Source organism: Gorilla gorilla, chromosome 1 (assembly GCF_029281585.2).
Source record: "Gorilla gorilla gorilla isolate KB3781 chromosome 1, NHGRI_mGorGor1-v2.1_pri, whole genome shotgun sequence".
Lineage (NCBI taxonomy): Eukaryota > Metazoa > Chordata > Mammalia > Primates > Hominidae > Gorilla > Gorilla gorilla.
This window is the reverse complement of record NC_073224.2, coordinates 33,020,755-33,034,508: the sequence shown is the minus strand read 5'-3', so window position 1 is coordinate 33,034,508 and position 13,754 is coordinate 33,020,755. Positions and strand designations below refer to the sequence as shown.

The window sequence follows — 13,754 nt, the reverse complement described above, 5'->3', positions numbered from 1 at the left end:
GTTGCCCATCATTGAAAACCAGTTTAAAAAAAAAATAATGGGAGTAGATAATCCAGACAACATTTTCTACCGTATTTGTTGACTGCAGTTGTTGGAAAGTAAAATTCTGGAGGAAGAGCTGGGATATCTCCAGGGGCTTAGTTTAACATCATCAAAGACTCTCCTGCTCCCCCTTTGCATGTTACAGTATCTGCTTTACCAATCAGAGGGAAATTTATCATGTAGGATTTAAAGGAGATATTTATGGCGTCCGTAAGCACAATGACTTTGACTGGTAAGACGTCAGCTATTCCCTTTAGGAGATAAAAGGCAACAGCTGGTGAGGTAATAGAACAGGAACTGTTTCAGTATTTCAAAACAGAAGACCTTGTTGAAGAAGAGAGATTTTATATGGCATTTGCTTTTATTTTTTTCCCTCTATGATGAACAGGTGTGGGAGTCAATTCAAGAAGGCAGCTTAGATGATTGTGAGACAAGGGAGGGAGGTAAATATTTTTGATGGTTGGGGAAGGACTGAGATTTTCAAACTTCAAACCAAACATGTAGTCCAAGCCTTTTCTACCTGTGTACACAAAGGAAAGAGGAAACTAAGTCAATGTAAAATAGGCAGTTGTTGTTTCGATTATTCATTAAGTTATGAAATCCTCCTGGCTACACAAAACAGAAAGCCCAGCTATGTGACAAGTGTTTGATGTAAATGTGCAAATGCAGTTTTAAATTCATTATACCTAAGGGAACAAGGTATCTGGGTAAGGGGGGTTCTACTATTTCTTAAGCTTACAAAGCAGGTCCTTGAATAATGTCATTTAACTTCAATGTAATTTCCTTATAATGTTGATGAGAAAAAAAAAATGGATTCCTAGCTGAAGTCATTGCGTGTGTGGACTTTGCATGTCCTCCCCATGTCTGGTTTCCTCCCAAAACCCAAAGCTGTGTCCATTAGATGAATCAGTGTGTCTCACTGGTCCCAGCGTGAGTGAGTGTTGCTATGTATGAGTGGGCCCTGCAATGGGAATGGTGACCTGTCTGGGGCTGGTTCCAGCCTGGTACCCTGAGCTACCAGAATTGGCTCTGGCCCCTTGAGCTTCTGAACTTGAATAAGTGGGTAAATTATTATCTTGTTTTTGTTAACCTTTCTTAAGTGTATGTGTAGCTCACATTTCTTTCAAAGTTATTTTGATGTTTATTTCAATATTAGAAGTGTTTGGGTCTTTCTTTAGAAGTTTGGTGATTTTTTTTTTTTTTCGTGACCAAAATATGCTGTAGCAACTTAACTCTTGTTTAGATCGGTTAGCCTATAGTAAAGCTATTTTCGTTATGTGTTCTTTCACTTGAAGTTCCAGTTTCCAAGAACCTATTGTCCAAGATAAGTAAGGACTTACTGTACTTCTGGGCACACAATGGGCTAAGCATCTTATATTATCAACTAGAAGATGAGATGAAATAAAATATAATGCTAAAATGATGTTAAAAAGTTATCACATTATAACAAATTATAAGAATTATTAAAATGACTTAGGATATATTAAAGCACTGTAAAAAGTAAAGCTTAGTAGATGCATTAGAGGTTATGATTGGCATTGCTAACATTATTATTATTAAAATCCTTCAGTGCTGGGCACCACTTATTTCTACCCTTATAACCCCATGGACCTGTACTGTATCTTGTAATAAAACCCTCAATAAATATTTGATACATTGCTGAATAAAAGGTAGGTTGACTTCTTAAAGTACCTGCAAAATACCTCATCCACAAGAGAAAAAGGCAAGAGAATAACCTTGCTTCATGAAGAAAGTATCGATCATTCAGGCATTAAATTTTCCATTTGTTCATTTGTTTTTTCCAGCAGAAACTCTTGGAGAAATTGCATAGCATTATTTTAAACAATTCCCCTCAGAGGCCCATTAAATAGGCTTTTCTGCAGACAGGATAGATGTCTTTTACAGCTGGTCAGTGTTTAGTTCTCCCAATACTTGACTGAAGAAAGAAAATAACTGGGATGTAAGATATCTGGCCTATAGATTGCTCATTCTCTGCATGAGTCAATCTTTGAAGTCTGAAGATAAAAATCACCATTAATCACAAAACTTTCTTACAATCATAAGGTCAGATATCCCAGGGCCCTTCCAAAATTACCACGTGGACTGGCATAGGGCGAGATCGGCTCAGCTGTGGTCACTTTTATGACACAGAGCTCCTTCCCTCTGGTTGATGATATTGAATGAGCAGGAAGGAAGAAAAGAAATAAAAGTCAGCTAACCATGGTTGAGTCAATCCAGCCCACGGCATTCAAAGGCTGAAGGGCCACCTGACACTCCAGAGGCTGCTGGAAATGCAGGGCTGTTTCATCCTGGAGTGAGTTTCCGTTAGAAGAAATACTGACTTGAATGAAACAAAGAGTCCGTCCCTTGCTTTATTGGACAATGAAAGTTCCCATCATACTGATCAAAGATCGAGGATTTGGGACATGTGGGAATGCATTAATATCTCACCTGTGGCTGAGGCAGGTGTGTGTTTCCAAATGCTAATTTCTTTTCCTGCAAAGCCAGGTGTGTAAGGAGAACTAAGGGAAAAGGAAACTTTTTTTTCCTGTGAAAATCTGGATCCACTTCAATCCAATTCAGTTTCAAAAACATTTATTTACTTTGTGTCCCTTAAGTAAACAGAATATTATCCTGAAAACACAAAGAACATAGAAACTGAAGTGAGATAGGAAATTAAATGGAAAGGAAGGGAAGAGGGGAGAAAAGCAGGGAGGAAGGAAAGATTGCTGAGGGACCTTTTGTATTGTGCTGTTTAATAGACACATTATTGCTTTCAGTCCTCAAAGCAATCTTGGGAGAATGGTGTTGTTTAATCATTTGCCAGATGAGGAAACTGAAACTCAGGGAGGTTCCTACTTGCCCAGGGAGGTAAATATTGTTCATTCAATTTTGCTTTTTGATGTCTGAATTATTTTCTGTATTTTTGGAATTGCTCTCATTTTGACTCTTTGCAGTGGGGATGGGACAGGAAACCTTGTAATTGGAACAGATGATACTAGATTATCACTTTCCCCTCTTTCCCAGACTCCCTTGAAGCTATGGCAAAGGCTCTGATAACCACAGGCATCTGCCGCAGATTTTTCCTCAAAAGTTCCTGAGAGGGAATGAGTGGAGAGTATGCTTGTGCTCTCTGGCAGTGGCTCTTTCTCTGTCTCTCGCTCTGCTGTAAGAGCAGATGACTCCAATGATGCTTAGTGGTGGCTGCAGCGTTTTCCTTACGAAAGTGTTTCTGAGACTTAATTTTGCATTATTGCTAGAAGCTGGGTCTTATGCTTTTGTTTTCTGGCCCTTCTAATACTCTATTAGCTATTCAATATCTTTTTCAAAAACACTTCATTGTAGATTATTTAGCACATTCAAAAATATAGAGAATAGCATAATAAGCCTCCATATACCAATTTCCTTCTTACACAATTATCAACACATGGACAATCTTGCTTCATCTGCACCCCTATCCATTTCCACAATTACCCGGATTATTTCAAATGAATCTCGGGCCTCATCTTATTTCATCTGTAAAATGTTAATTCTTTATCTCTAAAATAGAAGTATTGTTTTACGAATGAGCACAATATCATTATCCTACCTAATGATAGTTCCTTAATATTAAATCTCCGTATACAGATGTCTCTGATTATCTTATAATTTTGATACATTTATAAAATATCTTCAAATCAGCATCAAAATAAGTTCCATACACTAAAATTGGTTGATATGTCATTTAAATTTCCTTTAATGTATAGATTCAATTTTCCTCTTACTCTTTTGTTTTTTAAACACATTGTTTTCCTGTAGAATTTCCCCGTCAGAATTTGCTAATTGGATCCTTGTGGTTTCACTTATCATGCTTTTCTGTCCCATGTGTTTTCTGCAAATTATTAGTTGGAACTAGAGGCTCAATCACATTCACCTTGGATTCATTTGGCAAGTAAACTTCATAAATGGTGCTGTGAGCCTCTATTAGGGCATATAAGATGGCTAATTGTCTCCTTTTTCGTGAAGTCAGCAGTGATTGATGATTATTATTTAGATACACTATATCATTAGGAGTAGCAAAAAGGTGATATTATAATTCTATCATACTCTTTAAATTTGTTACCTGGAATCCTTCCATAAAGAGAAAATTCTCATACATTACTTGGTTGACTTGAAGTATTGGTCATATAGAAAAGTCAGAATAAATGCTTAATCTTTTTTCTTTATTTACCAGTTTTCAAAATAGTTAAATAACTCACTGGTCAAAAGTGGCCAATTGTTTTTATTTCTATAGCCATTATTAACTAAGAAATTTAAATATATCTGATGTCTTTCAATCTATTGCCATCATGTTTACTGATATTTAAATTGACCCATCTCTGGCCAGTAAGAGGCTCCTCAGGATGGCTCCTGAGTCCTTTCTACACACTTTCAATGGTCTTTGATGTTATGTTTTCTCTATGGTACATGAAGATCCAGGCTCATTTGGTACATTTCCTTCCCAGACATGATGTCAGTCATTTCTTAGTGGCATTTAGGGAATACACATTGATCCTGGGTTGACCTTTGTTTTTAGACATGTTTCAGTGGGCAGAGGTAGTAAATAGGTTTTTTTAAAAGATGAAATTATCATGAGGTCATACTAATACTTCAAAATCAAATTTAAGACTGTAGAATTTTTGCTTAATCTAATCTATGTTACATATTTTTTTTCTTTTTGTAGGCTGAAAATAAGGAACTCCCAATGGATGAATCTTAAAATAACAATTCCAATAGCACTATCAATAATATGATTACTGAAAAGAGAGTGAGAGTGTGTGTGTGTGTGTGTGTGTGTGTGTGTGTTTGAATTTCTTAGTATCATTAGAGAAAATCCCACTGAATATATATATATATATGTATATATATATATATATAGTCGGTTTTGTCTTCTTAAGACAATTAATATAGTTTCTCTGTGTGTGGTTATGCCATAAAGCAATGTCTAGTTGGGTTTACTTGTTTTAGTTTGCTTTTGTCCTTTAGGGATTGCTTTTTTCAAACTTAATTTTGTTATATAATCATAAAAAATATTTGATGATTCCATAAAAGCCACAAGGCCATAAGCTATAATATCTATGCTTTCCCAACAGCAAGGATGCTCTGCAAACAGTATATATCCACAATGCCAGACCCCACTATTTCCTCTTTCACACTAATTCCATTAAGCTGAGCAAGCACTTATGAAATAGCCACTATTTAGTGTGGCCCAATCCTAGGAGTGTCCATAGTATTCTAACTATTTTGATATATCTAATATTGTGGTTAAAAGATAAGGACTGTGTGTTGCACATTTCCTTGAAAAGAGCTGTTCACAAAGCAAAATATAAATAAGTGCTATGAAAGTTTCATTTGTTTTGGAGAGTAGGAATGTAAGGGAGTATTCTAGGCTGCTGAGGTTGGATAACATATCATGGAAGAGGCAGGATTTGAACTGGAGTGATTCATGAGGAGGTGGTGAACACCAGCACATTGGTTGTGAAAAGAGGAAGGCAACTCTGGTCCTCAAAAAACTTGTGATCTAGTGGAGGAGGTTACCAAGAGTTCCATGTTATCTGTGCTCTAATAGACGTATATGGAAGGCATAAAGGAAATGTGCAAGAAGGGGACTTCAGTAAACTCAAGGGAAGTCAGAAGAGTACCTATGGAGCAGTGAGGCCCAATCTGAGTCTTACAGGAGTATGAGTTTGTCAGGTGATGGACTGGGGATAGGTAGGAATGGAGTGTAGAGCAAGGCAAGCACAGGAAATAGTTCAGAAATGAGTTTGAAGGTAAAATAGAGTTTGAGTGAGTCGGAGAGCAAAGAGAGATAAAGTTGAAGGAACATGCAGGATGAAACATCTTATATATCGGGTAGGCAAGAAAGAGCATGAAAAGGATTTAATAGGGTTATCAAGTGCTTAGCTTTCTGTCTAAAGAAATAAAAATTGTAAAATATAAACTAAATAACCATTGACATACTAATGTCCTTTGTCATTACAATTTCATTTTTGATGGATGGATATGCTATCAACAGTGGCCTAGAACACTCCGCATTTTAGTTTTTTCTCCTCTGAATTATTTAGTGATGTGGAAACAAAACTTGAGTAAATGCCATAGTAAATGCCTTGTGATCTTTTGCTGTTGTGAAGCATCTTTCCGTAGTATGAATAATTTCACCCTCTAATTTATCTGTTTGCCAATAAAACATTTAAATGCAAAGTCAAAAATGTGTTTATAATTGTTGTGTGGGAATCCCCAAGAAACTTCCCAAATAGGTGCTGATGATAACCTGGCAACACTATGTGACTAATTTTCCTGTGTACTACAGAACAATGGAGAGTAATAGACTTCTCTTAGTCCTTCTTGTTAGTTATTTGCATGTTCAATAAGAGGAATAAAACATGTGCAGGTACTTTGCATGAGGAACAAAATGCAAAATATTTTATAGACCTTTTTAATGGACAAATTTCGTGGATTCCATCCCTTCCCCAAAACCCTACCTTAAGAAATATAATGAAAAGAGTTCCCTCTGTTAACTTGAATGACAGCCTGGGAATTCCCAACAGATACCTAACCCTAGGCATGGGCTCCCTCTGGATGTCTACTATAGAGGTGTTACCACCAAAGTCCCAAGTCTCCAGATGAGGACTGAACATAGTGCTGATGATATCTAAATAGTTTTTGTCATTGTATTTGATAGGAAGTAAAGGGTAATTAAATTCTTTGAGGGGCCTATGCCTCTTGCTATAAGAAGGGTCCTTTTTTCCTCACTGAAATTAAAAAAGACAGATAGGGCTGGGTGTGGTGGCTCACGTCTGTAATCCCAGCACTTTGGGAGGCCGAGGCGGTTGGATCACTTGAGGTCAGGAGTTCGAGACCAGCCTAGCCAACATGGTGAAACCCCATCTCTACTAAAAATACAAAAATTAGCCAGGCGTGGTGGTGGGCGCCTGTAATCCCAGCTACTTGGGAGACTGAGGCAGGATAATCACTTGAACCGGGGAGGTGGAGGTTGCAGTGAGCTGAGATCACACCACTGCACTCTAGCTTGGGTGACAGACTGAGATTCCTTCATAAAATAAAATAAAATAAAATAAATAAAATAAAATAAAATAAATACAATAAAATAATAAAATAAAATACAGAGTGTCTTTGGGACCAGGGAGAGAAGGGACTTAATTGTTGCACACCCTAAAAGCAATAGAATAAAAGATTGTACCAAAGGGGGCAAGATAAAATATATATTTAATATCTACTGAAACATTTCCCTGAACTCCAGTTTGGGAGAGGTACCTGGCAGCACAGATCTATGTGAGATCCCTCCTATTGCAATTTAATATGGAAATGTAGGGAGGGAGGGGAAGGATCAGAGTCAGGGAAACCAGGAATGGGTGTATTGCAAGAGTTCGGGTAAGAGACAGTGAGGTCCTTAGCTGGGATACTGACTTTGAGATGAAGAAGACGTGGAAGATTTGAGAGCTATTTAGGAGGGATGGAGTGGGGGGGGGGGAAGAGAGAAAGAAAACAGGATGTCCTAGTTATTAATGCTTTACAGGTGGGATGATGGGCAGAACATGGAAAGATGGTGTGAGAAGGGGAGAGTCCCACAGGCTGATGGTGGCATTCCTGCTCCTGCTCTGAGCTCACCCAGCCCTGTGGCACTCCAACTTCTACTAACTGGTGGGGTCACACTCCCAGTATTTTCCAGAGAGAAGTACTGAGCAGCTTAAAGTATTTGAATGGGAGGAGGAGAAGCAAACTACAGCTACTTCAGAGGATGACACTAAACACCTAGTCCACTCTGTACACACTAGAGGTAAGAGACGTGGTTCATAGAACTTCACATGCACCCAGAGTTTTCTCCTAGCCTTCTTGGTTAATTCTGTGTTGTCTAATATATCAAGAAAAAATAGTGTAACAGAGTTCCCAATCTCAAACTAAACCCTGAGATTTATTTTTTTGAAACACTGAAGCAAAGAACCTGGAAAAATTGTTATTTAGAAGTTGCAAGATGTTGTTTTGACTCCCTAGAAGTTCTTTCATTTTTCAGAGCCAGCTGTTCTCTTATGGAGGAGAGCCACCAGAATGTGATCTTTACTAATACAAATGCAGAACAAGTATTAACTCAACGCTCTTCATAATAATAAAATTCACTGCCCACTTGAGTGCACATGTTTATTATGAAATGGTAACACACTTAGCCTTGTGGATGAGGAACCCCAAATCCGAACCCTGTGATTTAAGGGTCCAGACTTCAGGGTCTGCTCTGGCTATGCCTCTTCCCATGGGGCAAGGAATCTCTAGGCCAAATTAGAGCACACACTCCTTCCCCCTTCAAGACTAAGCTCCGGACAGGCAGATTTATCTTTTAGGTACAATAGGTGGAGTGCCAAGGGCCCCTATTACTATTAGGGGCCACAGAAATGTTCAAATTTCTTTTAAAATCAGAAAAAGAAGAATGAACTTTTAGGTTGAAAACATATCTGACATCATATTAATATATTTATTTCTATACCAACACAGTTGTAAGACATAACTTGTGATTTATTTTATGGAAAAGGGGGCCCACAAATACAAAGGCACCTAGAGTTCTTTAAAGACATAAAGTGGCTATCCCTCTAGGAAGCTAGAACCCCAGACTTTTATGTCCAAGTGGCCAAAGCCTACTTCCAGGGCCTGCGAGGGCCTCTTGCCCAGGTGTCTTCTTTTAAGAGCAGGCAGCACACAGGTATGAGTACCCCAAAGCACACCAGTGACTATGGCTGATCTTGTACAGTCTGTGACTGGAGTGTGGGTGTATGGGCTAGTGTGTTCCTGTGTCTATGTGTGAAGCTTCTTGTAATAGGAGATGGCATTGGGGCAGAATGAAAAGGAGTGTAGACAAGGATTGGGGCTAGTTCTCTTCAAAATTTTGCATTCTGGTGCAGACTGTGTAGACAGCATTACTTGAACAAACTGTGTGAGAACAGACATTGCAAATGCTTTAAATGAATGTGGGATGTGTCACTGATCTTTCACTATTATTATTATTATTATCATTTTTGGGACGGAATCTCACTCTGTCACCCAGGCTGGAGTGTAATGGTGTGGTCTCGGCTCACTGCAACCTCCACCTCCCGGGTTCAAGCGATTCTCCTGCCTCAGCCTCCCTAGTAGCTGGGACTACAGGCATGCACCACCACACCCAGATTATTTTTTGTATTTTTAGTAGAGACGGGGTTTCACTATGTTGGCCAGGCTGGTCTCAAACTCCTGACCTCGTGATCCGCCCGCCTCGGCCTCCCAAAGTACTGGGATTGATTACAGGCATGAGCCACCGCACCCAGCCTGATCTTTCACTATTATTAACATTAGGAAGATAACATTGTACACTAAGCCCATCAAAGAGATGCAAGTTAAGTGCAGGCTAATAACAACTTCCTGTAAATAATTTAATGTTGAATTTTATCTAACAGGTGCTGTTAATTTTCTTGTGGAGAAGGAACTGTCTTTAGAAAAATATCTCAAAAAGCCACTGAAGTAGAAAGTTTCAGCATGCTGAGGATGGAACTTGAGAAGATAGAAAGTTCTGGGTCCTTAGTGGCATGACTGAGTCGCTGGACCACTGTTGGAACCACCCTATGTCTTAGTTTTTAAATCTCTTTACTGTCTAAGACATTTTTAGTGGAAGTATTTATTTCTGGCATCCAATAAGACCTTTAAGGATTTGCAGTTTTTTCTATGTGCTTATTTTGTTTATTGTCTGCTCCACCCTACTTGATTGTGATCACCATGACATCAATGACTGTGCATCTTTTGTTCACCCAGGAATATCCAGTGCCTGCCACGAAGAGTGTGCTGCATGTACATGCTCACTTGATATCTGTTGTAGCAAAGAGTGAAAGAGAGAAGGAATAAATGCTTTCTCCCATGATGAGGGGACATGGGGTCCAGACAAGCTGGACCATTATCCCAGGCCCAGCACTCTGCTTTATTTTTTTTTTCCAGTACAGCATCACATTCAGTTACAACACAGTGAAATCTCCTAAGAACACGGCTGATTATTTCTTGATTGCAAAAAGGACTCACTAACCCTCCGCTCTCCTGTAACACAAGTCAATGCTCTTCTAATCTCCTTTTAGACGGCACCTCTACTTGTCAGTCAACACATGGTAGTCTGGGCTAGCCAAGTTAATCCTTAACTAAACTGAAGTGGTGCTGATCATTCAGCCTTCAGAATTGAAAAAATCACAGCATTGCTGAAGGAAAAGGCATTTTTCAGGTAGAGAGGCATAAGTCTTGGGCCAGGAAGCTTCAGTAAGAAGACAATAATTTCATAGAAATGCATTAGCTTGGGGAGTCCAACTGCTGTTCTCGCACCTAAGAAATTCAGAGGAGAGCTCTTTGCTTCCTTGCTCATTCCAGTGGTTAGCAGTCAGGCCTTGTCCCAGAATGTTCAGGTTGATGCTTACCATTTAAGCCTTGAGTTAATCCGTTGAAGCTCCAGGCCTTTTATGGGATTCACAAGAATAAACAGCATTTAACTATAGATTCTCAAAGGTCAAATCTTCGACCTACATCTGAGGATTCAAAGCATTGTTCACTCTAATAATTCTGCTAGTTCCCCAACTTCACACAAACCATTTATTTCAGAATGTAAACCTTGAATAATCTTTTCTTACTTGTAGTTTTGTGGTCATTTAGAAAACAGCAATACTCTTATTTTAATTGGAACTAAGTGACAAAAATAAGCCACTTCATTAGTTTTCTAGATAACGGTAAAAATGTAAGAACAAAAAGCCACTTCTTTTTCCAAGTGGTATTTTACAGTGACTTTTTTTTTTTTTCCTTTTCACTGCATTTTAAAATTCTACTGGAGGCATTTCTCGGAAACTTTCTCTTACTTGTTAATGAATCATCCCCTTTGAGAATCAGCAGGTGATTTCAGGAGCCCAGGTGTGAATAATTGATTTAAGGTAGACCTTGTGGGTGGAGCCAATGTTTACCAAGTGCATTCATTCGACAAACATTTGATGAGCACCAAATTAGAGTTCAATTCCAGATAACAAAAACCAGCTGAACTAATTTCATCAGAAAGCTACTTAATAGGGGTAATTAGGTGCTTACAAAATAGAAGGGCTGGAAGCCCAGGATCTAGGCTGACACCCATGTAGCTAGACCCTGGAAACTGGGATTCCAGCTGCACAGAACAGCCAAGTGTGTTCATGACTGTGCTTGTTTGTCAGCAGGAGCATGGCCCTGCCTCGTGATACTGTGTTTTTCAGCTCTCACGTGGCTGAGTCTGTTTGGAGAAGTTGGTTCAAGATGCAGCTTGACTCTCAGGGAGTCTGAATAACTACCCTTAATATTGTTAGCTTTCTGGCCTCCAGCACACAGTATGATTTTCTGGAAGAAGGATTTAATGTGGTTAAGTATGCCAACGTGTAATATCTGATGTACATTTCTACCCTGCTTGGGATACAAAATAAATAAAAGCCAGTTTCTGTCCGTAAGGAGTGTACAGTTTAGTAAGAAGACAGACTCCTGAACAAAGATGTATACTTCAATGTTGCCAGCCCAGGATTAGAGATGGGTATTAAGAGGACCTCTGATGAGTGATATTTTGCATCTGGTGCAGGACAGTTCCCTAGGTGGCCTTGGACCAAACCAGTCCTCCCCCTTTCTCACTTGTAGTTTTAAGAATAACTAGAATGTGCTGGGAATGCAACATCCCAAGATAAGGCCTAGGCTCTGTTCCAGTCCCCGCTAGAAACAGGATGTCCTTCAGCACATTAATCCAGCAGGTCATGTTATCCCTGGAGTAGAAAACCCAGAGATGGCTACTTTCCAGGGTCCTGCATCTGGGGTACAAATGAGGCACACACAGATGAGACTCCACCTGCCCTGGGCAGCTTTCCCAAGCCTTGAGAAACCAGCTCACCATGAATGCAAGGTGTCTGCTGTTCCCTGCCACCCCTTCATGGAACCTGTTGTATGTTTGAGTATTCCCTCTTACCGGAGCAAGTAGTCAAAGTGCAGCCCAAGATGCAGTGGGCTGAAGTAACCAGTGCATAGTGAGCCTGCTTCTCACTGGGATTTGATTAATCATTTGAAAATGCATTATTCTAAGTGCTTAACTTTAAAAGGGAAAATATTCTACTATGAACGTGGACTCCCTAAAACAACAGATTAAGGGAAGGCTGAAAGTGATGACCCCTTTAATTCCTGCTTTCCCAAGGAGACCCTCTGATTCCCTGTGTGGTCCCTCCATTTCCCCTTCAGGAGGCTGAATGCTATCGTGTCCACTTATTTAGGCAAAGGAGATGAATGGGTTGCTTGGCTGCGGTTAGTCATCAGGCCACTGGCAGAGTAGACTGGCACACGGAAATCCTGAAGCTGAATTCACTGTTACCTTTTGAGTCACTGTTACCCACCCACCCCAGACCTCCTCCCACCCCTAGTCTGAACCTGGATCCTATTCAAAGATGTTTTCCCATCTCTTTCCACTTACCTTCTGAATTCATTTTGGAGGAATGTACCAAGATCCTTTGAATCCTCCAGGAATGTTGAACTCAGTGAAAAGTGATGTGGTTAAGAAAGCAAATAATATGCTGAAAGATGTTCATTGGAAGTGGCTAGGGACATCAAAGAAATTGATGAATCTGCACTTCAAAAAGCCAGCAGGGGGTAACATTTCAGCTTACCTCATATTTCTCCTGCTTCTAAATTGGCTATTTACTGCCCATGAAGTTTCTTCCTTCCCATCAGGGCAGAATACTAATATAGTTAGCCCCAGGAAAGAGATGTCTGGAAATGGTATTGTCTTCTTAAATCAAAGCAGCTGAAAGAAATTTGTCTCTTTTATTAACAATGAAATATAGTTGCTATCAATGAGCATCTACTGTATTTCAGGCACTGTACTTAAACACTCTACATGCATTATGCCATTTAATCCTCAATCGTATTGCTGAGATCGATAATATCATTGACCCTATTGTACAGTTTGGGAAAAGGAGGGTAGCGAGATTAGGAAAATCGCCCAACTTGGCAACTGCTGGAGCAAGGATTTGAACTCTGTTGACCATATTGATCACTATATGATGTTGTCTCATTGCCTTTAAACAACACTAGGGTTGGGTTAGGGTAGCAGAGGATGTATATAATAACACACACTGTTTAGTGAGAGTAATTTTCCAGAACAAGCAAGAAAGGAGAAATGCTTCAATAATCTTCTGAAGTTTAGTTTCCATGGACAGTTATGGATTGCTAAGAAATTGGCAATAAAGGTAAGGGCCACGGAAGAAGCAGAAATAAGCTGCACAGGCCAGGCACTGTGCCATGTCAGTGGCAGAGCCACACCATCACCTTCATCAGAGCCCAAGGTCTGAAGACACTGAAAAGAAGATCTGGCCAGCAAATGCCCTCAACAAGTGGTTGTCCAGACCCTGCTTCAACATTGTCAGCAGCAGGGCATGCTCCACCTCAGCAGACAGCCACTTTTGTTTTCAAGTAACTCTCTAATTGCAAAAAATGTACTTTGTATTCATCCAAATCGGTGTCCAGGTAGCATTCACAAGTATTTGTTGTTAGTCGTATCCTCTGAAAACATGTAGAATAAATCCAACTCCTTTCCCATATGATAGTTCTTTGCATATTCAAAGCCCTTCCCCACACACCCAGCTGGCTTCTTAACCATCCTTCATACTGTGTGGATTTGAACCATTCTCCATTGC

The 13,754-nt window shown here is 39.6% G+C and overlaps 1 protein-coding gene and 1 long non-coding RNA gene across 10 annotated transcripts in view; one reads left to right on the top strand and one right to left on the bottom strand.

The window, feature by feature from the left end:
* LOC134758841 (uncharacterized) overlaps positions 1–13,754 on the top strand; it is a 330,244-nt gene that overhangs the window by 294,475 nt on the left and 22,015 nt on the right. For 5 of the 9 annotated variants that reach the window (XR_010134473.1, XR_010134470.1, XR_010134462.1 and 2 more), the window contains 2 exons: positions 7,741–7,858; positions 9,498–9,753. The exons of 2 other annotated variants lie outside the window; for them this stretch is intronic. Coding sequence is in view for 1 of the 7 variants with exons in the window: in XM_063708179.1 (XP_063564249.1) it covers positions 7,741–7,858; positions 9,498–9,565 (186 nt within the window). In the remaining 6 variants the exon portion in view is untranslated. Of the gene's footprint in view, positions 1–7,740; positions 7,859–9,497; positions 9,754–13,754 lie in introns of those variants that run through there. 2 more of the 9 variants (XR_010134484.1, XR_010134465.1) reach the window with 2 other exon arrangements.
* LOC129531948 (uncharacterized) lies at positions 9–12,960 on the bottom strand. Its single transcript, XR_008677458.2, has 3 exons — positions 12,726–12,960; positions 2,494–2,676; positions 9–562 (listed from the first exon to the last, which is right to left on the bottom strand). It is a non-coding gene; the product is annotated as an uncharacterized lncRNA (long non-coding RNA).